General features: G+C 41.5%; 3 protein-coding genes across 4 annotated transcripts; 2 read left to right on the forward strand and 1 right to left on the reverse strand.

Moving 5' to 3' along the window:
• The first annotated feature begins 4,332 nt into the window (after nucleotides 1-4,332).
• Nucleotides 4,333-6,496, forward strand: sebox (SEBOX homeobox). The gene is made up of 3 exons (XM_041940700.1): nucleotides 4,333-4,435; nucleotides 5,112-5,320; nucleotides 5,780-6,496. The coding sequence occupies exons 1-3, from the start codon at nucleotides 4,333-4,335 to the stop codon at nucleotides 6,494-6,496; spliced, it is 1,029 nt and encodes a 342-aa protein (XP_041796634.1).
• A 2,834-nt stretch (nucleotides 6,497-9,330) lies between these two features.
• On the reverse strand, nucleotides 9,331-12,136 carry tmem199 (transmembrane protein 199). Its single transcript, XM_041941205.1, has 6 exons — nucleotides 11,727-12,136; nucleotides 11,096-11,169; nucleotides 10,717-10,806; nucleotides 10,364-10,406; nucleotides 10,136-10,248; nucleotides 9,331-9,947 (listed from the first exon to the last, which is right to left on the reverse strand). The coding sequence occupies exons 1-6, from the start codon at nucleotides 11,908-11,910 to the stop codon at nucleotides 9,852-9,854; spliced, it is 600 nt and encodes a 199-aa protein (XP_041797139.1). The 5' UTR covers nucleotides 11,911-12,136; the 3' UTR covers nucleotides 9,331-9,851.
• Nucleotides 12,137-12,772: 636 nt separating this feature from the next.
• On the forward strand, nucleotides 12,773-26,400 carry poldip2 (polymerase (DNA-directed), delta interacting protein 2). Of its 2 annotated transcripts, none has more exons than XM_041940563.1 (11): nucleotides 12,773-12,960; nucleotides 20,041-20,122; nucleotides 20,431-20,528; nucleotides 20,630-20,729; nucleotides 21,530-21,605; nucleotides 21,956-22,063; nucleotides 22,532-22,668; nucleotides 22,917-22,943; nucleotides 23,058-23,183; nucleotides 23,985-24,064; nucleotides 24,167-26,400. In XM_041940563.1, exons 1-11 carry the CDS (start codon nucleotides 12,776-12,778, stop codon nucleotides 24,279-24,281), a joined length of 1,134 nt encoding a protein of 377 aa, XP_041796497.1. In that variant the 5' UTR covers nucleotides 12,773-12,775; the 3' UTR covers nucleotides 24,282-26,400. The 2 variants fall into 2 exon arrangements, with proteins under 2 accessions (XP_041796497.1, XP_041796498.1); XM_041940564.1 differs by having other exon boundaries at nucleotides 20,047-20,122.
• Nucleotides 26,401-26,565: the final 165 nt, after the last annotated feature.

The raw sequence follows: 26,565 nt of genomic DNA on the forward strand, positions 1-26,565 counted from the left end.
ATTTTCTCTGAACCCAGATTTCTGTCTAGAAACACAAAATACCAAACAGGAAACACTTCTCAATAAGAGATCATTCATAAAATGTGAAATAGTCTCCAACTAGCTCAAGCAGCTCACTGTGTGATGCAGAAGGAGCTTGATGCTTCTATGGGCAGAAATTTAGAAAAGCTCTGATGCTGAAGAGAATGCAGTGGTGCAGGTTATGGAGTTATTAACACTGGATGATTAGTAAGTATATGAATGTTGATCCACTTTTTGTCTTATATTGGCCTCTCTGATGGAACAGAGACTAACTAACTTGGGTTACACCTGGAGGCCCTTTTTTCCTTTTCTTTCTTTCTCTGCTTTCTCTTTACTGATGAGATGTTTATGTTGAAGTTTTTTGTTTTTTTTATTTAGGTTTTATTTTTAATCTGCTGGGCTCAAACCAGTTCCAGGCCAGCCCAGGGGGTGCTGGGGGGTGTTCGGGGGTGGGCTGTGCAGCATCACGTGAACCAGGGGTGCAGGAGGAGCATCTGCTCCAGGGTGGCACGCCTCGCTGAGGTTACAGCCAAACACCTTTTCAACAAGTCCTGGCGGTCTGAGAAGAGAGAGGACAGAGAACGAAGCAAAGGTGAGGGTGGAGGCTGCAGTGATCTGTGGGAACATGGGGGGTAAAAGCCTCAAACCTCAGCTCCTACACTGACACCAGCGTGGTCTTACCGTGAGATATTTTCAGCTCCTTCAGCTCGCGGATGAATCTAACTCCTCTGCAGAGGATGTTGGAGGTGGTAAACAGTTTGTGTCCCTCCAGCACTTCATAGAGCAGTGAGGCAGCTGCCAGAGTGTGGCGGGGCCGGCCTCGTATCTCCCCTCTCGTACTAGAGGTTCCTACAATACACAGACAGACGGGCAGAGAGAGGCAACGGATGAGGAGAAAGATTTCCTTGTTTACAAGCATTTTTTCACACATGCCTCAAACTTTTGCACAGCACTGCATGTCTCCCCATTTAAGACCTAAAGGAAAGATAGATGTGGTGTGCGTTTAACATCAAAGTAAAAAGGAGTGATTTTAACAGTTGATGCTGAGACATCAGATCAAATCACCATTCTTCTTCTCTTCAAAACTGCTTAAGGGATGTGTTTGATGGCCACCTACAGGGCAGAATCAGCAGTGGTTGGTTAGTACAGGGACTGTGTGTGTGTGTGTGTGTGTGTGTGTGTGTGTGTGTGTGTGTGTGTCTTGTGAGAGTAGATATTAGATTAGTAGATTTTCAGATACAAGCATAAACAGATCCGAAGCCTCCTTCTCTGAGCTTGTAAAGCTTCTAAATCTGCGACAGGCACACAGGTTGATGCTTCAGTGCAGCGCTGAAGAACATCTTATCTGAACCCTCCGCAGCCTGCAGGAAGTCAGTGGCTGTTCACCAGAGAGTCAGTCAAATCTTCCTCTACTGTCATGCTGTGTGGCTGACAAAAGTCTTGATGTACAAATCCAAAACTTTTGGTTGTTTTTTTAATTATAGTTTGCTTCAAATCACAAAAGAAATGTTCTCACATATTGGGAAGTAAGATTACTTTCTTGCCAAGAGTTAGAGGTAAGGATCGATGCGTCTCTCGTGTCTGTATTGTAAACATGAAGCATCTTGCATCTTGTTTGTTTAATCAGTGTAAAATGCAACAGGTTGCAGTTTTACGGGGCTTATGTGTGGGAATATATCTTGGCTAAATGGCAGACAGGAGTGGTGTATGTGCTCAGATACAAACAGCAGCACACACTGTCAGTTCACCTGTGCTGGCTTTGACTGAGTCAGACATGCTGCTGTTGAGCAGGAGGAGAGGTCACGGCAGCTCTCCCTGCTCGTCGGCCCGGGAGTCTCTATTGCTGACAGCTGCTCCGTCTGACTCTCCGTCTCCACTGACACCTTGGTAGGTTTATCAGTGTCGCTGTTGGTGTCAGTGGTTCCACCCCTCTGCTTCTTGCTGGGCCCCTCTGTCGTGGTGCCGGCCTTTCTCTTGGTGCTGGTCGCTGTCACGCCATCCACTCGCACCTCGGTGGGTTCGCTGATATCAGCTTTGTTGTGGCGACCTCTTTGCTTCTTCCTGGGGGACTCTCTGTCCATACTGGACTTTCTCTTGGTCCCCCTGGCCATCACCACGTTCACTGGCACCCCAGTGGTGTTGTGGTCACCTCTCTCCATTTTTCTGGGTGACTGCAGATTTGTGAAGGCCTTCCTCTTGTTTCTGGTCACCATACAGTGACTCTCCATGCCGTTGTTGGTTTGGGGGTGCTCAAAGTGCGTGTTGATATCTGATGATTCTGCAAACTCTGTTTTACTTTCAACAGCAACGCTTTATTATGCTCAGTGACACCATTTTTTATCTCTATGATCTCCTGCAAGAAAGTCATCAAGTGCCCATCCAGCACCCTGACCAGTGGTAGGAAGTAACTCAGTACATTAACTCAAGTACTGTAGGCGAGTCCTGTTCTTTTGTATCTCTACTCAATATTTCACTGTTTGCTCCACTGAACTGAGTTGACAGCTGTAGTTACAGTTAGGAGGGCAGCAGGTTAGGATTGTACATAATAAATACCCCGGAGTATAGAAAGATCAAAAATACACAAAACAGTCTAAAAGTTGAAAAGATCAATTAAGGAATATGTTGGATTTAACCAAACACAAAGATAAAATGTCCTTATCAGTCAAACACTCTCAATCCTCCATTACACAGAAACCTTGAAATCATCACTGACCACTTGAAAGAAAAGACATGACTTCAATGTGTTTATTTAATAAGCTGCATCATTCTGCACAGCATTAATACCACCACCATGGTGACAGTTAGCCAACAATTGGCTGTCTGCACATCCAGCAGACAGGAGTTGACTTCATCTGGGCTCATTTTATATTTACCTGTTGAATATATTCACTCCCATTTTGAGCCCTGGTTTGGTCTCCACCAGCTCTTTTTCTCTGAGAACAGCAGCTGCCTTCTCTCATCACTGAGCGAAGGTTGTCGGGCCTGTAAACCAAAACAACGAAAAGATGCTGAAAGGAACGTACAGCTGAAGAGAAGTGCAGAGTCAGATGATGATTGTGTTCATCACCACAAGCATCATCTTTTAAATGACACGTCTGATCCATTGTTTCGAATAGATTACTGATTAAATTACATTTTATTCTGCCATTTGAAGGGAGCACAACAAGCTGTAAACACAGCGTTAACAAATCACAAGTTATGGCAAACTGGAAACCTGGGATCTACATAGCAACATCAGTGAGCTGCACAGACTGCAGGCGACTGGCTGAGAGACTTGCACAGCTTGAAAAGAGGACTGCAACAACACTGCATCAAACACATGTGAACGAGCAATTCACTGACTCTGCATGAGGTGCTGAAAATACTCAGACTTTTAGATGCCTGATCACTTCAGCTGTGGAGCATCCTGGCACAGATTTGACTGACAGGCTGCCCTGGTGTGTGTCCGAACCACTGGATCAGCTGCTGAGGCTCCAGGAAATAACAAAAACATAAAAAAAACTCTTAAAACTGAAGCTGAAAAAGCAGGACCACACTCTCAAGCTTCAGGCTGCATGGCAGAGCCTACAGCACTGATCTGTATATGGTTAGTAAAGCCTAGTATATATCATCGTATATCATCATTGTGATTGCATTCAGTGTGTGTTGAAAACAGCTGTCTGGTAAAGGTGTGCAATTTGCTCTCAGTATTCAACTTTTTATTCAAGCAAATGAGAAGCAGAGTCACAGACAGTCGCTCCTCTTGTTGTGCACATCAGCCAATGGAGAAGTGGAACAAGGTTGATCAATCATGCAAAGATCACTGAAGTCCATTTTCAATCAATTAACCATAATTAGCTCTGGTTTTCCAAGAAAATGGCTCAGTAAGACTCTAGTAAATGAAATTTAACCCACTTGGGAACTTTTTTTAAATTATTTTTTTAAATATTAGATCATTATTTCTGCAATCTGTAGTCAGCTCCTTCTGTGTCCTACAAGCTACACTCTTACTGCCTCAGCGTTGGTCGATTTCATTTTCATTTTTTAAATGTTTGAAATGAGACAATGCAGACAAGCAGTGTAGTCACATCAACCACGATCTGTGGACGACATGAAAATAGATGGCGGATCAAACTCTTCAGATACAGGCCGAGCAGCTGAAGATCACACAATGCAAAGCAGCAGAAAAACAAGTGGGGATTAGAGGCAGACGTGAACAACACCTGGATTTTCTGGGTGGTGGGTGTCCCATCTGATGTGGGTATAAGAAGCGTCACTCCTCCTCAGCTGCCAGCTGTGGGTGTGTGTGTGTATGTGTGTGTGTGTGGAGTTATGGCTCTGTTCATGGACTCAGACTTCTCTTTACTGAAGCACCACCAGCAGACAGACATGATGGATCTGAAGGCGTTATTTGGAGACCAGGCTCACTGTAAAGGTGAGTTCAGGATCATTTCGATCATTCATCGAACAAAACGCGTCATTTTCTTTCATCTTTACGTCCTTGATACGTTTCATGGTTTGTTTTCTGTGATCATTGTCACTAAAGAAACCACACCAAATGTCCGGTAATGATTGATTGCCTGGCATTTGGGTGACCAGCTACTCGGATACTATTCTGCATGAAAAAAATAGGTTTTTCCAAGTAACTTCGATTAATATGACATTTTAATGGGAAAACAGAAAACACAAAAATCGCAGCAGAAATTAGACCGACGGAATTATTATCGAAATAGATTAAAAAGTAAAAAAGAAATGTGTTTTAAGCCAATAAAAACGTGTAACAGAACATCGGAAATATTAGGCTATAAGCAAAATGCACTTCCTGAAAATGAATCCGAATATTTTATTTTATTTTTATTTTATTTGTAAAATAAAAAACAAATCGTTTTTCAGTTTCAGTTTTGATCAGCAGCTCTAATGGCCTGTAATTCGGTGCGGTTTTTTTTTTTTTTTTTTTTTTACAATTAAATCTAAATTGAAATTGTGTTTTTGTGTTTTTTCCCTCGACAAAACAAAAACAACCCACCTTTTCACTGTCTGTGTTTCTCCGGCTGCTTGATCTTATTTCATTTCATGTCCATGCATGTTAAACTGTATGTCTCTTGTTTCAGCAGAAGCCCGGGCTGAGAGCGCCGTGTCCTCCCCGGAGCCCGACAGAGCCGCCGCTCTGATGGAGGGCCAGAGGAAAAGGAAGCGCACCATCTTCAGCCGAGCGCAGCTGTCCGAGCTGGAGCAGGCCTTCGCTGTGACCCCCTACCCGGACATCACCCTGAGGGAGAGGCTGGCAGCGCACACACACCTGCCCGAGAGCAAGATACAGGTGAGTCTGCTGGTCTGGGGTCTGCTTTCACCTAAAAAAAAACTGCCCCAAAGCCCTTAAAACTAGAAAATATCCGATAATAAAACGCTGATTACAGACGGTGCTGTCATTTATTAGATGCCGGTCATCAAACTCACATTAGCTCGGAAGAATCAGTGTATCAATGCACTGATGGACCACTTGTATGTTCTCTGATGAACCTGTACATGGTCCTCCCTTTGCTTTGGTTCTCTCTGCACTCCTGATTTTATTTCTGCTCCCATTTGGCACAATTTCCTATTTAAATATAAATTTCCAGCTATTTCTGGTCAGGAAAACCTAAACATTTAATTTTGCATTATAAAGAATAACCCGACTCAGTATTGTAGTGGAGCAGCAGTAGTCCCTCACAGTAAAAAGTGTCCACCTAAAGTGTTATTAATATGGCCCAGACATTACAAGTCTTGCTGTTTTCCACAGGTGTGGTTCCAAAACAGAAGAGCCAGAAGCATCAAGACCGGGAGACTCCCCAAGTCCACCAAGCCTGTCCTGGGAGGTAGAGGGGTTGTTGATCCCTCCACTGGGCCTGTGGCCTCTGCTTTCCTTGCATCAACCACCCTGGCCGACATATTCAGACAAGAGCAGAGCCACTCCTGTGAGGACGTCCCGCAAATGTATTCCGACTGGATCCAAATCTACAGCAACCCTGTATCATCGCCACCGTCTTCCTCGTCTCTCCACCAGCAGCCCACACTGGGCCCCTCAAAGCCCTCGGAGTCCTGCTTCTGGGAGGAAGAGCAGCACCGCCAGCGGCAGCACCTGGCACCAGCACTCTCCGGTTTTCTTCCGGGTTCTTTCCCTCAGCCCATCAATAGGCAGCCTCATCACCCAGCCCCCACCCGCTCCTACCAGGCCTTCAGGAACTTCAAACCCCAGACTATGGCTCCATCTGGGACTCATCAGCCCATGTACGGAGGCAGCAATACAGGCGGAGGTCACACCTCTGTAGACCAGGTAGTCCCTTCACACCCTCAGCCAGTGTACTGGGAGGTAACTCAGGGCCAAGGACACCACCACCCACACCACCACCACCACCACCATCATCACCACCCACAAATGGGACCACAGACCTCCATGGGCTACATCTCAGACCTGATCTACAACGCTGCTATTGTCACCAACTTTCTGGAATTCTGATCGGTCTGGATGTGGAGTGTGAGGAATATTAATACCGGGGCTTTTATTTGTGTCAATACTTCCTTTTAGAAAACCTCCTGCGTCTAAATCTGTCCTGTGTTACCAGAGCTGATCTCCTCAAACCTTTATATGTTACAGAGTTGTTTTCAGCTTGCTGCTGCTTTGTCCTCATCTTGTCTTTTTAGTATGTTCCAGTAATGTATGTTAGGGGTTGATTTGATTCATTCCATCCCAGTTTGCAATATTTTACTCTTGCTTTGGTTCAGTTTTCACTGCAGAGATTCAATGTGCAAAACCTTCAATATAAATAAGATTCAGTGCATATTATTGAGCAAAAAGATCAGTGAATTTCACATGCAGGCCTGTGATCTGCATGCTCACGTCAAAAGTATGGCACAGGTGGACAAACCAAAAAAGGAAATTTAAACGTCATATCTTTACTTTTCCTGTCAAATGTTAAAATGTACTGAGTGTTTGTTGTAGTGTGAATGCTGGTTTCATGATTTCCAGCATTACTGTTGCTCCATGTGTTTTAGATGATTAGACTTGTGAGTGATGTAAATATCTCAGGTGAAGATAGTGAAGGACAATCATATTTAGTCATGTATGAATCTTAGATTCACTGTAGTTTAACTTTGGACTTCAAGATCTACTGTATATTTACAGCAATGCACATCCAATAAATACAAGGAAAACTTTCAAGTCATTCTATATTAATTCAAATACTGGCTTCTGCTGAAGTTGCACATTTTCATCTTGTTGCTTTTTGCACAATCTTAATGAAAGGACCAGTGCAGGTGGTGTTTGGATGAGAATTGGTTACATTCGAACTCAGTAATGAACATACTGCATGTCTGCTGTGCTGCAGTGCCCTGATGAATGTACTGTGTGGTGTATCGCCTCATTCTAACTGTGTGCTAAGTGAGATCCTGGACACGCTACAGCATTTTGTGTTCAGAGTTTTGCAAATTGAAAACTGAGCCAAAGTAACTGTAAAGTATGTAATGTGGAAGGGTCAAGAGATATGTGTGCACAGTTCTAGTCTCATTTTGATGGTTTCTACATGAATAAGGGACTAATGGAAGGATTCGTAGAGCAGCTCATGAACTCAGTAGTCTTCACAGTGGAATCACTGATGTGCTCGACATGGACTCTTCTCACAGATGCCAGCCCCTGTTTTCCTGCTCTAAGCTGAACTGTGGCATGTTTAATGCTGCGACCCCACGAGTATTATCTTTCAAAACATCCTGATTAAAATGATTCCTTGTGGTAAGATACCATGACAGAAATAATTATTTTCTGAGTCAAAATATATTTTTTTTCATATCGCTCCGTACTGTAAGTATCAGCAGGGTTAGATGGACAGAGGGAAGGAAAAAAAGAAAAATAAGAACTAAATTAAAGCCAGAGCTCAGGGTCTATCAGCTTACAGGCTCTGTAATTCTGCCTGGATTTAAGTTTTGAAATATTACATGGGAGCTATAATACAGAGGCAAATATGACAGACAGTGGTGCACACTGTTCGTCCAGCGCTGGACAGAGATCTCTGCATATCATAATCATCTTTAATACCGAATAATCTTTCAATAAACCTTTAATCCGGGTGTCAAATCTCAGATCTTAGGAAGATACTTTTTTTTTTTGTATTCCAGATGTAGTTACATCTTTTAATCTTTCCACTGATATGAAAGGACTTAATAAGAAGAGGATAGGATACTTTACAAAAAATATGAATTCATATCTCGAGAAGGGATCAGAGAAAACTGATCCTCTGTGTGGCACTGGAAACGTTTGGAAATAAGATACACACTGTTATTGTTCTGAGGAACTACAGCCTGTCTTTTTTCATGGCTGCCGTACCTCCGGGGTACTGTAATCCTTTGTTTTTGAATGTGTTCGGTGGCTCTGTAACTCACTTCAAACCAGATTCAATGAGAACAAATCAGAAGACAGTCATCACCACATCTGTCAGGAGGAGACAGATGATAAAGTCAGATCAACAATGTTAGTCAGTGAAGCTACAGCTGGTGGATTATTCAGAGGAGTCAAAGCAAGGACAAGTGCAGAGCAAAGGAAAACAAAAAACTTCACAAAATAAATTAACTCAAGGGCCACTTACTTGCTTTGTCCAGGGCTTTCAACATTATGTGTTTGCTCAGGTGAGAATGGCCAAGCAACACTTCTTTGTTAAACTGTCAGTGGACAGAAAATCATACAAAACATACATTTGTGTCAAATCCTATCATAAAGGATCAGAGAGGTGATATTCTATATTGTTCTGACAACAATGAATAGATTCTACTAACAAGTGTTGTGTGTATCCAAAGCGCTTTGAGTTAAATATTAAATGTCATAGTGCTAACAATAACAATGCTACCATACTGATGCTAAGCAGGTACGATTACCATGTTCACCATCTTCGTTTTTTTTTTTTCATTCAATTGCACATACACAGTTCTCAAATACTCGCTAGAGCACCAAATGTGTATTACCTGCAGCAAAAAGTAGTCCCTAAAGAATATTCTATGCCTCCTGTTTGAGAAACGTTTGCTAAAAAAAAAACAGAGTGCCCAGTTATTATAGGAAATTGGTTTCAAACATTTTTCTCACTTTTTTTTGTCTTTTGCAGAAATACATGTGTTGTTGTTGAGTGGCACAGACAGAGAGGCGTAGTGTTTTCATGCAGAAAAATATATGATTCTCTACATCTATTAATGAATCATTTTAGGCATTTTAATCTGACAAACTAAAAACAGTAACTGGTAGTGAAGTAATATTTAACAAGATCACATCAGTCAGAGTTCTCTCAACAGTATTTCCATTTCTCCTGGATAAAAGAGTAGGTGCATCATCAGCTTTATGACTTAGCTTTAGTGAGTGCTGATCATGTTATTGATGACAAAAATATGATAACATCTGGGTATATTAACATTTATTTTTATAGTGCAGTGAGAAGGAGACGAGGAGGAGGGAGAAAAACTAGAAGTTGGAGTTTTAGGAAAAATAGGAAACACAAAACAGCTGCAAATAAATCAGTCATATCAACCATATTTTGATGCTGGGAGAGGTGGAATGCCATTTAAAACAGTCATATTTGACAAAATCAAAGAACAGGGTTCATTTGAACCAATTTTCATTCTTGTGATGTTCAAGCTTCCATTTCGTGTTACGACTGTCCCTGATTTCTAAATTCTCAGTAACCTTATATAAATATTACAGCAATTTTCCAGTCAAATACAAAGCAAAAAGTCCACAAAGTGTCATGGCAGAGTGAAATGTCCCTTCTGAATCAGGAGGCTTGGTGGGGTCACCCGTGTTCTGCTTTGAGGGCCGCTACAGTTCAGTGGTTTTGATTCTATGGTTCCCCTAGTTCTCCCTCCATGGTCCGGACCAGCACATACAGCTCAGCGAGCCCGACTACAGAAGCAGCGATCACAGCTGATATGACTCGCTGGAAAACAAACGTCAGAAAGAAGGTGAGCAGGGACACAAACAAACACAATGTAAAAAAGACATCTTTCACTGTAACACAATCCAATACACAAACTTGACAAAACACAACCTCCAGTCTCACCACAGATTTGAACCTGAGTGGCAGCTACGTGTGAAGCATACATGTAAAATCAAATGTTCACTTACTGCTGCGGTGTCAGTGAACAGGTACTGACTTCCCATGTACGAACATGCAAAAGCAGCAACCACTGTGACCAGGAAGTTGAATATGGTCACCGCCACTGCTTTGACTGATCGCACTGGAAAAAAGAGAAGCCAAACCAAGATCAGAAGTTCATTTTCAATGTAATGCATATATTTATATTCAGCCTCTGTTTGCTGGAATAAGATATTAAATTGTACATGTGTACCAACCTTGGAGTCCAAAATCTGCTAATGTCCCACTGCGGCTGATTTCCTGAAGATAAAGAAAGATGTTTATTACACAGTCAGTAAGTGCAAATCTTTAATGTCCTCAGTAAGTAAAAAACTGTCCCACTACAAAAACCAGCATTTTCTCCACCTTTGTAAAAAAGCTGTGGGTTTGAAGACTGCAGCTAGTCTCACACTGTGGTTAAAAACAGACAATGTAAGCCTTTACAAGATCTCTAGATTTACATACGGATTTATTTATATAATACAATCTAATAGTATGAAATCACATCTTGACCTTGATACACCAAAGACAAAATAAATGTGGTTTAATGTTAACCAATAGAAGAACGTACCTGAGTGTTGACATTGCGTGTGATTCTGTTGTATTCCTCGTTGGCTAGTTTGGCTTTGATCTTCTCAAGACGTGCCACTAGCTCCGGGTTCTGACGCAAAATGAAAAAGTCACAGTTTAATTTGTTTGCAGCACAGTTTTCTGGTACTGAATTGATTTTATATTGAGCTCTTTGTTCCTCCCTTGAAAGCATAATACTTATAGAGGAATATTGAGATAAATTGCAGAAATTGGGCCCTATTGTCAAACTCCAAGTCCTTGGGTAGTTTTTATTGCATCTAAGCAGAAGTTAATGCTATTTTAAGTAATTAGGCAGCTTGTCAGTCTCTTGTCAGACAAATATAAGATGACCAACTATACATGTCCATGGTTTCACTTACTCTGGGAGGCTTCACAACCTCAGGCAGGTGCAGGGAGCTATCCTCTAACAACTCATGTAGGTAGAAAGGATGGCCTGGAGGGAAAACAGCCATGAGAAGGTGCTGCATGATATGTTCATATCAAACATCATGAATCATTTTATTGTAGAACATGAAGTCAGAACTCTTTTGGCACCACTCTTCATCTTCAGCACAGGTTTGCAAAGGCTGGAGGACAGAGTCTGTTAATATTGTTATCATTACATGAGACTATACCCTGGGATGTTGATTAATGAAGTAACATGAAATACTGTTGTGTTGGCTTTTTCTGGTCCTTAAGAGATACAATCTATGTTATTCAGCTGTTCTTGCTGAATGACAGGAACAGTAAATAGCTCTTAATGATGTCTACCTACATTAGCAAAGCTTTCCTATCACTGTTTGTATTCCACAATCGTATGACCAACCACCAATACGATTAAAACGTATGTAAAATGTTAGTGAAGGCTGTGCATTAGAGTTATTGACTCAACGCATTATTAAAGTCTTAGTAAAACGAAGCCGTCTCTGAAAATGACACTCTCCACCTGAGTCATGCAGACAGCAGCATCATTAGCACACACATTAACGTTGCGTGTGTTCAGGACTTCACCTGCATCCTGGAGGTACTTCTTGAGTTTTCTTGCTGTACTGAACGATAGGGTTGTTGGTTCTGCTTTTTTAAGAGTCTCCTCCAGTTCTTCTCTCAATCGCGGTGGCAGAGGTGAGTCAGTTTTTTCTAATAGCTCCGTAACCTTATTTCTGAATATATCCCCGACGACAAAAGCCGAGGCCATGGCTTCAGTCCAGCTGACTCTGACTATACGCGACGCAGCTGTCAAGGAAAATAAGCCTTTAGTTAAGCGTGTTATCAGTGAAGCAAAAGGTGCCAGTGGATATATGCTATCAACTAAAAGAGCCCAAACTATACTGAACTATTCCTTCGTAATATTACACACTGAAGATCCGCGTTTGACAGCTAACAACTGCTATGGGTAAATCCGTACAACCAAGTAAGCAGCCATGTTGTTTGTCTTGTGACACGATGCTCACATGACCAACTGTGTGAAAATGTATTTTAAATTGCGCATTTTAAAAATTACCAAATCTCTTTAATAATCTTTGTAAACTGCCAATGTTGATGGTGAGTAGACAAAAGTGTTTTATTTCATATTCAACTTAAATGTTGCTCGCTACAGTCCACGTGAGCCCCTTTGGTGCATTCACGAGCTCCTCATAAAATCCTACAGCCAGGACTGGGGGATATTAAACAGGCTTGATGTGCAATAAAGCGTTTTGATAAGAGACAAAATTAAAATTCGCGGAACAATGTTTAATTATCTTCTACTATAAATGGTCATTTTAACTATTAGCTCAAAGTTGTCATCTAATCTGTAAATTATAATCAGCCACATATGACTTCCAAACCATGATGAATTGTGTGATTAAAAACTTAACTTCTCCCCGCAAGATAATAATCATGCGAGCAAGCTGATAACCTCATAATATGTCTAGTCAAAGGTTGCTGTTACAATTATTTCCATACATTATGACTTAAGTGAGTATTCAGTTCTCGTACATTCGACTTTTCAATCGCTTCCTGAAAGCAGCATTAGTGCCCTGTTCTAAATGTGTGTGTGTAAGCGTGCCAGGGCTGGAAAGATGGCGGCCTGTGCGTTACGCCGAGGTTTGTTGAGCACTGTCAGTAAATATAACAGCAAACACGCACAGCGAATATTGAGTGTCGTTGACAGCAGCAGCGTGTTTGAGGTGAACAGACCGCGGTTACAATGTCAAGCCTGTGGACTGGCCGGCGGTGTTCAGCAGAGGAGGTTCATGTCGTCACGGTAAGAGACGCAGCCAGTGTCCTCCCCTGTCACTGCTAACATGCTAAAGACTTTAGCTAAGCACGAGCTCTTCAAAATGGCACCGCTGATACATTGCCCTCGTTGTTGAGCGAAATTATCCCCCGAGACGATGCCTGCATGGTGAGCGTGTTGTGCAATCGTGTGCTGGCATTTAGCAGCAGAAAATGAGAAAAGTACAGTTGCCCTCTGCTGCTCGTTAGCTAGCAGGGTAACTAGCCAGCATGGGTTGAGCAACACCTGACACGGTCTGATCCTGACTGCCACTAACCTCAAGTCAATACATGATGAACCACACAGTTATAAAAAGTTATCACCCACCGTGGAAGATGCTTTATTAATAATTTGGCATGTTTGAGAGAGATTTACGTTAGGAGCGTGTTTATAATCCGGCAAAACTGATGCAACAAAAGTTATCTAACATACTGCCATGCTGTATATCTGCATCTTATTGGACAGGGTTTAAATTAATTCATTGATAGTTGAACAGGCGCTCTTACTTTACTGTTGTATGAATAATTAATAATGTGCGATTTAAGTTTTAATGTTGGCTCACTTACTGTTTATGTAACAAACTGTTTGACATTACCGTGTTGGTGCTTGCTGAAAGCCCAGTTATTTGACTTTAATACCCACTGTAACACCTTTGCTTAAAAAGATCTGCTATTATTTAGTCACTATTAAAACATAATATACCTTGCTTCCTCCAATAAGACAAAACAAAGAAGCATCATGATTAAAATAGTTTTAATTTAGCTAAGAAATACTAAAATTGATGTATCAAAGCTCATGAAAGCTGAATTTTTCATGAAATGTTTTATATTTATATGCTGCCACTTGGGCATCAGCTGATTTTCACTGACTTATTGTTGGAATGAATAGATTTCAGTGTTAAACAATGCCGTCATTGATGTGTTTGTGGCATGACGTATGGTTGAGGTTGTAGAAATGATCTCCACATCAGAATCCATTGATAGTTGCCCTGAGAGTCAGCAAAGCCCACATCTTTCAGTGGTGACGTTATTCATTCACTGGACAGTATGGTGCACCAGTCAGCCTCTTCATCTGCATATTCAGATCAGATGAATCAAAGGGCACAATGTTCAATCAAAAGAAAGTTCTGACTCACAAAAGTAATTAAAAAATGTTGGAGAGCATGTTGATGAACAGGAAAAAATTAAATGTAGTAATTAAGGAAACAGAGTAAATAGTCAAGGCTTTTTACCCAAACACGAGTTAATTGTTATAGGCCATGTTTGGTTTTCTTACTGAAGTGTTAATATCTGCTAAATAGATGGTTAATAAAGCTGCATTTTTGTGTGTTATATCATGCTGTTAGTGAAAGGAAGACTTTCCTGCAAGCATGTGCTTGTTCTAATCAACAGAGAAAAATTTGAAATGTGTTTTATGCAAGAAATATATTCCTGTCAGATTTATAAAACACTGTTTCCGTCTTTATAGCTGTGAAATCTGCGTCTGTAAAAATTGTCCAAACATGACCTTTGAATATTCCCTGTAAAAAAAACAAACAAACATAAAGCTACATAGTTTTGAAACCATGCAGAGGGACAACCAGTACAATGACAGACATACCTGTCATATTTTATTGATCTACATACCTAAATATACAAGATAAACAAACAAAATAATGTCCTCTGCTTTGTTGTCAAATTATGTCAAATATTATCTGTCGCTCTCACCAAAGCTGTCAGACTCCATTCACAGAAACAGTAATTTCATCATCATAAAACCTGCTTCAAATGTGACAAAACAAAATAAGACCCAACAAAACCTAATTGGTTTATCTTTTCACAGCTCCCACAACTATCATTAAATCTGGACTGGTTGAAATAAACTCTCAATTCACCGAAACAGGAGACGAGTGAGAGAAAGGGTGGACATGATTTTCATGTCAACATTTAAACATCTACATAGACTTAAGTATGTTAGATTTTCCCAGTAAAAAAACAAAACAAACAAAAAGTAGTAATTGCTGGGTGATAAAATCTGGTTTTGTGACTCCTGTCTGTCATGCAGTGCTTTCAGCGCTTTTTTCCACATTCGCATATTAACTTTCACAACCGAATGTATGGATTTTTTTTACGATTTGAGTGTAAATTGGAACTTAGAATATTCGTTGACAGCAGTGGTGATGTGTAGGTAGAGTGATTGACTGAAGCTTCAACATCAGTTAAGCACACCTGCAGATTTTCAGTAAACTTTATGTGGCTTGTCGCTCCATAAAGGGTTTGCACTGAGCAAAGTGTTGGTATGCGTCAGTTTTATTAGTTTTAATCATGGTTATTGTTTAATGTTAATTTCTAAAAGTTGTAGTTAATGCAACATTGTTGGTTTAGTATGTTTATTATTAACTTTAATTACTGACTTTTCCAAATACAGATCCCAGAACAATAAGGACTAAATCAACCACATATAGTCCACTGTAGGCTTCTTAGAGACAAAATCTGCTATGTCCTTGTGCTTCTGCGTATCTTTCGGGCTTGTCGAAAAGTGCAGATCTTGTTACCGGTCGTGTTTAGTTATTTTGGGATGTTGTTGTCGCTAGCCATTTACACAATTAGCACAAACTAATTTTTACTCATAAGTTTGACTCCTGCTGCTGCTGAGTAAATGAAAACCACCTCACAGACCATGACCCAGCAGTTTTTTTGCTTCACTCAGCCTGGACATGTGATCACAGTTTACAGACTTAGTGCTATCATTAGCAACAGTCATGTCAGGGACAGTCGTGTTGACTCTACACACTACTGATGATAATTTAGCAGTTAAGCTCAAACATTTGCTCTAAAAAAGTACAGATTTTCTAGATTTCCTGACAGTTGTTTTTGTTGTGTGGGTGGTGGTGGTCCAGCAGTGTTTGCCAGCTTGCACACTTTTCTGCCTGGCTTTCACACTTTTCTGCCTGGCTTTCACACCAGCAAGTAATGGAGTAAAAGGATTTTAGCTATAGGCCAGTGCAGAGAGAAACCAGGAGGTCCTCTTGTTTCTTAAGCTGACTTTATCTGATCAACCAGAAATAAGAAGCTGTGAGAAATCAGATCAAATGCTGACAGGAAGAGAGCAGCAGAGTGTACTTAAAAAATGTCTCTGTGAGTGAAGTGAAGGTGGGTGTACAGGTGGGTGAGGGCCCCCTCAGTGGTTGGAATAGCAGCAGTGATTCAGCACCAGCTTGTATCTTGCACCTTAGTTTACATAGTCGTTTTCATTGTATAATCACTTCTCCTATCTTATTGCTGCCGTTGCCACCCTCCCCCGACATGACAGCTCAGTGGCACGGTGACCTGGCTTCACTGCTCCAGCACAGAAGGAAAAGGGCGAAGTGGATAGTTCCTGTGCTCGTTGGCAGGGCGACTTGTTGACCAGGGGTAACTGTTGGCTGAGGCTGGGTTTGCTATATTTAGATCTGATTATCTCTGGCCACACAGTATATTGTGATTTCACAGATTGTTGCAGAGGTAGAAACAGAGGAACCCGTGTTAAAAATGTGTTGAACATTTGTTCAGACCATGCACTAAGATGTACAGTACTTACAGTGAAGAGAAAGCAATGTAAGTGAAAATTGTAGTAATTGCCCCTTCAGTCAACACCAGTTGTTTAAAAAGTATGAACACAGTCTCAGTGGATTACATGGTTTAGATTAATGGTGCTGAGATTCAGAATACATGAACACAGTTTTTAAAGAAAGGTTTACTCATGGACATTTTGGTCCAGGGCTTATGATAAATATAAAAATATGATAAATTACAATGCTTCACTTAAAGTAGCCAAATATACAGACAGGAACACTTGAATTAGTTATGCTGAGTAAGCTGTCGCAGATAGCTTAGGTTCCAATGGAAGTGAACCCATAAGGTCTGTGTATTGAATCAAAGTTGTCATTATGAGGGGCCAGGCAGCTCTGCAGCTGGTCTGGATGCCAGACTTCCTTGACAGGCCCTTTGCGTTAACAGTCCCGATGGTGGCACTCTACTCAACTGTCTAAGGTTTAAAACTTTTAAAATTCAGAACAAATCGGTCATACATGCTACAACATCACAACTTTCACCAACTTTCGGTGAGCAGAAATGTTCAGATGCTTTGAGCTGGGAGGAATTATGAAGTTTCTCAAGAAACTGTCAACCTAATTATATCAATCTCATCCCTATTTTGTACTGAATTGACACCAAACTCACTGCGCTGCTTCTTCAGACTGTTTTTCAGCCAGATTTTTGAATGGTCAAAAAACTGAGCCTGCAGTTTGTCAAAATGTTTTACTGTAAACAGACTCTCCAATGTCATGGTGATGTGGTACATTTCAGAATGGTATCCCAAAAACTTTTGGCAAAGATTTTTGACTGTTTTTGAATTCATCCTCATGCTCATCCTCGTCCTGCAGCTGTGACTGCCAGGGTCGTAGTGTAAAGCCATCTATGGTTCCTCACTTGGCAGGTCGCTCTGACTCACTCTTGGTGTCTAAGCTTGTGAGGTTGTACAGAATAAACATGCTAATGCTGGTCCGGCATTGTGCGGTTTGGAATAGAAACACATGATCTCTAAGATGTTTTTAATTTAAGAAGTTTTAAATATTTATGGTCTGGACAGTTCTGCTGATGGACTCTCATGTATTTGTCATTTGTCTCCTCTTCTTCCTCTTCTTCCTCTTTTTCCTCTTTTTCTTCTTCTTCCTCATCCTCCGCTTCTTCTTTAGTGCTCAATATGCTCTTTGCATGCTCTGTACACTTCTCCATGGGTTCATTTAGCTTACTAATTAGCCAGTAGTTTTACTTCGATGTATTTTATAAATGCATTGCAGATTCTGTCACACTCAAGAACTTGAATAATGCTTTGTGCAGCTTTAAGCTACATCTGGCCAGCCTGTTCATACGCGGTGGCACTTACTATATTACTCTTTCTGCATATTATTTTTTACTCTTTTTATCTTTGTCAGTATTGGAGTCTGGGATCACTTGAATCATTCACCCAGAAACTGAAGTGCATGTTATATTTATGTCTGATGCAACTCAAACTTATGTTCTCTTAGCCTTTCTTTTAGGGTGTGTGTTGTTTTACCAACATACATTTTATCACATGGGCATCTAACTTAATACACCAGATTTTTGAGGGTTGCTCAGTATGATGGCAACGTGTCATTGGTGGCAAAAGTTGTGACTTCAAGACGCAGGTCATACAGAATGACTATCTAATACCAAATTATTTTGATCTGCAAAGGTTCTGCTGATGGACTGTCCTGCATTTCTCATTTGTCCTCCTCCTCTTTTCTTTTTTTTTTATTCTCCTCCTCTTCCTTGTTCTTCTTCCTCCTCCTCCTCCTCCTCCTCCCTAAAATGCCCGGCCCGACCCACTGCTGCAGTTAAAAATGTGATTTATACCTCTGTACAGTCTCATTTTTATATCGCAATAATTCTGCATTAGCTTTAGCAAGGAGATTTCTTGTATCAAACAACCCAATTTCTCTTAAAGCTGCATCAATACTTTCTTTATTCAGTGCAGTAGAAAAGATGCTCAGCACCACCTCAGATGTGTTAATTGATATTGTGTGGATAAACGCATCCAGTAGGTATAATGCTGCATTTCAGAAATGTTGGATGGTCTTGATTCTTCTCAGAAACACAGAAATCAAAGAAGGAAACAGGCCTGATCTCTCAGCCCCAAAAATATGTTGACAGCAGTTATCTGCCATCTTATTAGCAATGTTCCTTTTTAACATGTTTACAGTAAATTTGGTGCAGGGGATTTTCTTATCCTCTATTTATCATATCTTTGTCGCAGAATAGACAGTTTCTCATCCTGCTGCCAGTTTCACACCAGTCTGCTGATTGACAGTCGGTGTGGGTAACGCACCAACAAAGGCAGTAAGGAGGACCTGTGAGCAAGCAGACACTGATGAAAGAATGCAGGATTGAAAATATTTCTCCTTTGCAAATATTGTGCACTTTTCACCGGTCAGTCTTTCCACAAACTCAGGCGCAGGACAAGACTGTTCATGTACCACACCCTCCCTCCATTCTACGTAATGTAAGTAGAATGGAGGGAGGGTGTTCAAAGTCTGAGGCTCTTGTGTCGTAGGCTGCTGTCTGCCTGCCTGCTCTGCCTATGATAGAATACCCACAGTACTGGTTCATCCAAGATTCGCTTGCTCTATAAGGTAATAAGGTCAGGATTCTGTCAAATTAAAGCAACTTGGGTGCGCCATCAAAACATATATTTCTCCCTTTTGGTTTTTATTTTATTTCTGTCAAATGAGCACACAATACAAGTATTTTCAGAGCAGATATGTACACTGTAACAGTTAAATTCCAGTAGCTCCAGTCACCATGTTTTCTCATAGTAAAACCAGGTGACCTTGTCATTATTCTTGTATAATACACACATGATAAGAAAATAACCTGAAACCAACCTCCTGTGTAATATTTCTGTAAATCCCCCTGTCCATATATCTCATTAATCCCCACTCTTCATCTCTGTTGTGAAGATTAGCTTTGCAGGGAGCACAGAAGTATGCGTGTTATTTATTTGAAGTGACCAGCTGTTGTTGTCAGTGGTAATATGTACTCTGTGTGTGTGTGTGTGTGTGTGTGTGTGTGTGTGTGTGTGTGTGTGTGTGTGCGTGTGCGTGTGCGTGTTGAGTGTGTGAGACATGGAGATTAGGTTGAACAGTATTCCTGTTTGTTGACATCTGACAAGTTGAGGTGTTTTATTCAATCTTGTCAAAGTTGTGATTGAGATTACAACTGAAAGGAAGCAGAGAGGCTGAAGTGAGGGAGCAGGATTTCCTGTAGGGATGAATGTAAATCGTTTCTATAGGAGGGAAAATCCTGAAGCTTCTCTTCACGACTGTGGGATTTCCTGATGAGGCTCCTCAGGGACTTAAAGGCTGTTTGTGGTTGCCCATATATGATGTTTGATCTCAGTCCCCATGTTTTGTACACAAACATGTTTGTGTGTGTTTGTGTGATCATATGTTTTTCTTTTGATGGATGAAGATGGTTTTACACACACTCTCTGTGTCCAGTATGTAATGGTGTTGCCTGTTTTTGGCAGGAACAGGCCTGAAGGGAAGATTTTGGAGACAGTGGGAGTGTTTGAGGCTGTGAAGCAGCACGGCAAATATGAAACCGGACAGGTAACACTCTCACACACACACTTTAAATCACAGATGAGCTGGCTCCTAGGGGCCTCCTCCTTTATCAGAAAATCATTTAGGTCAGTTTAGGACTTATATTTGAATATTACTGTACTGTCCTGTGTTTGTACGACTTCGTTTGTTGTTAAGATGTGATAAATCAGTAGCTTGGTATTGTTATGAAAGCACATCTGTGTGATCCTGTCAAGTCACTGTAATCCCATCTAATTTATGCTTTATTAAACCACCTCTAGACATAATCTCACAACAACTCATCCCATTTGTCCTTGTTGTTGTTCTCTCCTCAGCTGTTTCTCCACAGTGTGTTTGGCTACAGAGGCATCGTCTTGTTTCCCTGGCACGCCCGGCTCTATGACAGAGACATAACCCCGCCCATGTCTGACAGGTAACCCTCCATCTCTGGCTCCAGACTGCACCAGACATGCCCCTGTTGGCTTGGTTTGTGGGTGAGACCTGTATAACGTTTGTCTCTCTTTCTTCCTTCAGCAAACCTGAGCCCCCAGGAGCCCATGGTTCCAAGGAGGTGAAGGGCAAGACCCACACCTATTACCAAGTCCTGATTGACACTAGAGACTGCCCTCACATAGTAAGTCACTACATGTTTTTCCTTTAGGACCTACAAGCACTACCTAGAGATCTTTTGGAGGGAGTGTTGAAGCTTAATTACAACAGATAATGCCAGAATCTCAGTAATTAGGTTATCTTTTTTGCCATTATTCATTATATTTATAATGAATGAATGAAAAAGCCACGGAACACTGAATACTAACTCTGGCTTAAAATCCATTGTCTTTAGGTTGTCAGTAGGGAAGGGTACCAAGGACAAGTCTTAAATTGGGACTGACTTCTGATCAGAACTGTAATACTGATTTGCTCCTGCAGCAGTTGCGTTTGGTATTTTAATGTAATTCCTTCATTCTTTGAACATTCAAGGGCTTTCCATTAATGGTGATGCGTTCTAGCCTTGTGCACCTACCTCGTGGGTGTGTTTTACAATTGCACCTGTTTTGGAAGCTACTAACTACCTGTGCACACCTGTGCAAACACCAGTCTAGATCTCACACACTCATTTCTCTCTCCCTCATGGTGAACAACAATTAACAAGCAAGCCATGATCACTTTACCAAATATCTAAATCCTTACAATTGTATTTCTAGTTTTTACATCCTCACTTCCCTGCCATTAGAGAGGTTGTAATATACCTTAAATTAACATTTTCTGCACTTAAATATTCTGTATAAGTACATTTATGTCTTGATATGCAGTGCAATGAGTGGAAATAACATCGGGACACAAAACCACCACTGTGGTAGAATACAGCTGTGATTGTTCATTAGTTTCTGACTCACCAGTTGTGTGACTGTTGGTTTGTGTTGTCTTTGGCAGTCTCAGAGGTCCCAGACAGAGGCAGTGACGTTTCTGGCCAACCATGATGACAGCAGAGCCCTGTACGCCATCCCAGGTATGCAGTCACATACAGACCGGTCAGGATACACTGGCCTTGGGTTCATCACGACATGCTGGCCACATAATAGGATTGGTGGGCCCTGTATATCCCATTTCTATCAGTTTTGAATGGGACATTTGTGATAAATGAAAAAAATACTACTTAGGACTTGGACCAGCTCAGCACCCAGTATGTCAGTTCCACTTCAGGACAAAGCATTCAGTTTTAGCATTGCATTTGCAGAGCTGAGTTTGACCCTAGTCAGCAGTTTAGCTCTAGTACTACATGCAACTCCCCATTTGAGGTGGTTATTATTGTAGTCTGTCTCATCCCCTTGTGACAGAGTGTCTGTTTCTGTGCTCCAGGTCTGGACTATGTGAGCCATGAAGACATCCTGCCCTATAACTCTACAGAGCAGGCCCCCATCCAGCACGAGCTGTTCGAGCGCTTCCTCATGTACAACCCTGCCAAATGTAAACACCCGTCTACTGTCTCCACTTCACACAAACCTTCTACAGTACCCAGAGGTTTACCTCCATTTCTAACATGATTCTCGAACATGAACATACGGTGGACACATTTCATCCTGCCCTACTGTTATGCTCACCACTGTTGTATAGTCACAACATAAGTAATGTGTCTTTGTGAAGATGACATCATGTAGGTCTTGCATGCATGTATCTTCACAGTGATTAATATCTGTGGTGGTTGGTTGTGTAGTTAACTATTTTTAAACTTTATTTTCTTTGAAAAGCCACTTGTGGTACCACCCACCAAATTCATAAAAGAATATATTTCCCTGAGACACAGTCACAAGTCATGCAGTCTCACATTTGGTTCAGATCTGCTATAGACATCATTGACCTTAACCGGTGACATTGTAGAAATAACAGGAGACATTGTCTTCAGTAAATATTTGAGCATTTTGTGCTCGTCTGTAGCTCCTCCGTTCACAGCCAGAGACACCCTGAAGGCGTGGCAGGAGAAGAACCACCCGTGGCTGGAGCTCTCAGACGTCCACAGGGAGACCACTGAAAACATCCGAGTCACCGTCATCCCCTTCTACATGGGCATGAGGGTAAATGAACAGCGCAGCTCTTCTATGCATAATATATCAGCATAATACTAGTAAAATATGAGCATCTGCTGGATCTTCTTGAAGCACAGCCTGTAGCCACACCAGCGTGAAGCTCCCCTGCACTGCATTAGTGTCATTTTATTTCTGCCAATCAAGACCCAGGCCTGCAGGCTTCTTGGAGACCTTTTCTGCTTTGGTTGGCTCTTTATTTTTTATAGATACTAATGGAAATTCTCTCTCATTCTCAGGAGGCCCAGAACTCCCATGTTTACTGGGTGAGTAACATTTTCTTTTTTTCTGGGGTACATCATGTGGAGTGGTCCACAAGGACAGTCACAGTGGGAAATCAACAGCAGCTACAAAGCACTGTGTGTGTTGTTTTCCTGCAGTGGCGTTACTGTATCCGTCTGGAGAACATGGGCAACGAGGTGGTTCAGCTGAGAGAGAGGCACTGGAGGATCTTCAGCCTTTCAGGAACCCTGGAGACGGTCCGAGGACGAGGAGTCGTAGGCAGGGTTAGTACACCACACACAAATGCAGCATCTGGACCATCTGGAGATGGTATCAGTTTACCTTTTGTACCTCGTAAATGATATATTTTCATACATTTGCACTTTCTTTAAATATCACAAATTTAACAGAACACACAAAAATATAGTTCGAAAGTTGTTAGCTGTGTTCCAAATCCTTATGAGATACTGAATCTATATCGTATGTGCTACATATAAATCAAAGTGTTGTAGCAGTGGGATACAAATACATGAACATACTTCTACTATTTTACTTTTACTAACTGGAGGTGATACGTGTGTTGTCAGATGTGTCTGCTAATGAAACTTCACAAAGAGACATCCAAATGTTTTTTAATGTCTAATTTTTGTGATTTGTGTTTTTTCGTTTGTTAGTTTTGACCCCCACAGTTTATTTTCGTATTTTTCTACCTGTGACAGCCCCTTCATTGCCATTGCCTGAGAGGATAGTGTGCATCAGCAGCACGTTAAGAAATAAACAATATTCAGTATGCATGCAGTCACTTTTCCAGTGTGAACACATAACATACACAGTCCAGAACCTGCTTTTGAATCAGTCTGGAATTGGGACCTGATGGTTCTTTTCATGCATCCCCAAAGCAGCAGCGTGGTAGACATCACTGACGTAGCTGTACAGATGATGTGTTGGAGCACAGATGGGACAATCACAAATGCAAAGATCATATCAACAATAGTAATGCAAACCCTGACTAATTTGTGTCTTGTACTTTTAAATACACAGATTTTGTGTAACCTTGTCATGTCGTACTTGTCTTTGTGTCACAGGAGCCAGTGTTGTCTAAAGAACAGCCAGCCTTTCAGTACAGCAGCCATGTGTCTCTACAAGCCCCCAGTGGTCATATGTGGTGAGTTTGACATCTTCTAGAGGCTTAAAATATTTTTCTGACTTAATGTATTTGCTGATCATGTAATTTTTACATTGAACTAATCCTGTTATTTGTGTTTAGGGGGACTTTCCGTATTGAAAGAACTGACGGCTCCCACTTTGACGTTCGCATTCCTCCTTTCTCCCTGGAGAGCAACAAAGACGACAAAGCGCCCCCCGCTGGCTACTCATTCTAACTGCGAGTAGTCACCTCCCACCTGTGAGGCCCTAGACACGCCCTCAGTTGTGGTCCTGTCTGAGGTGTCTAGAATTGTCCTTCCCCTGTAACATTGCCTCAGCCTTCAGCATAAGACTAACATGAGTCAGGTTATGCAAAGGGAAAATATAGCACTGTCTAGATCATCCAAATGCAGACCCACCTCGCCCTTTTCCTGTCAGAGTGCACCCAACAGCAATATACCATCAAATAAATCATATAGGGTAGAAAGCTGATGGGCAGTCCTGTGCTGCTTCACTCCATGGTGAGCTTGAAGAGACGTGCACAGTCTAGTGGAAGAGCACTGAGAGGTAGAGAGAGGAGTTAATATTGCCAAGCTGAGCTGGACATTGTTGTGCATCCAGTAGCTGAAATATTGACCGGTTTGTTTTTATAGTGGGAGTATTTCCTGCAGATCTCTGGGTTCATGAAAAGAGCAACAACTCCAGCTGAGTTTCATACTGAGACCTCAATCGGTTGCTTCAGATCAGCATGTTACAAACTCCTCCTTCCTTTAAGATGTTCTAGTTTGAATTTATGAAAATGTGACTCATGACTTTTATCCTGGACCCTATTTTCCTGTCATTTTTAAAATTCTAATGCCACCCCATCCCAGTGTAGGTATGCTGCACCTCTGTGGGCCACTTATGAGAGGAAAATGAGATTGAATTTGAGGCTGGTTACAGTGCAGAAGTATTTAGGTTTTCCAGTTTTCATCACATTCAAGCACAGTGGATGCTATTAGAGTCTGAAACTGATCAGCAGCTAAAAGGCTCTTAAGTTTCAAAGTAAAAACGAATCTCTAAAAAGTATAAAAGAATGATTTTTAAATTCACCCCTTTCATGTCATAATTTATGTATTGCCGTCTGCAGTCTGTGGGGAGAGGACTCAGAGGACTGTCAGCTTTGTGTGTCTGAACACTACGATTTTTCCCCACTCATAAGTGTGAAACTGCTCAGGTCATAGTTGTCCTGCTACACATTCAGGATCAAACCTCTTCACTTTCAAACATGAATGTTGTTCTGAAGCATTCCAGGGCCTGCTGTAGAGAGGCGCCCCCATAGCATGATGCTGCCACGTCCACATTATATGGAAAGTTGATGTGGGGTCTTTGGCTTAGTATACAGGCTCAGCCATGGCAGCATGTAGCTCCCTCCAAGGACCTCTCCCTCATTAGTGCCCATCTCACACGGACACACAGTTTTTGAGGATGGCTCGCCCTCGGAAGATTTACTGCTGTGCCATATTCTGAAAACCTTACATCCTTACACCCAGTGTTTCAAAAACGTTCTTGCATCTTTCCTCTCAGTGGTAACTAACAAGTCACAGAGGTGTGTGTGTGGAGGTTTCTCTTGTCTTCACGATGCCAGGAAAGAGAAAAGGCAGCATGCAAACCTTCCAGATGTATTTAACCCTGAAGTCACTTCCCACACCTGAACTACACACTGATCTCTGCTCTAATTCTACTGATGAAAAACAGTTAGCTGCTCCAATTATACTTTTGCTGTGACATTATAAAGGCAGTGAACACCATCAATTATTTTGCAGTTTTTAATGACATCTGGTTCCTCTTTGACATGTCCTATTCTCTGGATCAGGGAATAAGACTGACTAGTCATTCCATCCACTGTGATTTAATGTCGTGACAGATCAAACTAAAGAAGTCAAGGAGTACTGAATACGCTTTATAAGCAGTGAACTGTATGTGTTGACTGCCAAAAAAGAGCGTCCCCTTCGCTGGGAAGGAGGCGTTGGTCAGGTCTTTGAATAACGAATGCAGCACACCATTAAGTAATTAAACCAGTGTAGTGGCTAACAGGAGAGGAGTGTGTGTATGTGTGCGTGTGTATGAAAGGTCTACCTACTCCTCTGCAGTCTGCTCTCCAAAAACCAGAATGAAGTGTCCACCCTGCACACTCGCGCTCGACGTCTTTCGTTAAGGCTGACTGTTTGAACTCTGTGACAAGTTGTGAGCCTAAATTTTCTCTGGCAAAACGAGGAAGGAAACCAACATCTTCGTTTTGATAAGTGATTTGAAGCAACTGTGATGGTTGAAATGCTACTGTAAATAGAGATGTAATTAAAGGCAAAACAAATAAATATACCTTTTGAAAAGTACATGTCGACATTTCTTGTGTAGGTTTTTGTGCATGTAGCTGTCAGATTTCAACGAGCCCCTGCGAGCCAAATACAGGTGCTGTCTGCACGTGGAAAGAGGTTGATGGAGCTTTAATCAAAGCTGACAGATTCTTGCTTCTTTTAC

Source organism: Chelmon rostratus, chromosome 7 (genome assembly GCF_017976325.1).
Source record: "Chelmon rostratus isolate fCheRos1 chromosome 7, fCheRos1.pri, whole genome shotgun sequence".
Taxonomy (NCBI): domain Eukaryota; kingdom Metazoa; phylum Chordata; class Actinopteri; order Chaetodontiformes; family Chaetodontidae; genus Chelmon; species Chelmon rostratus.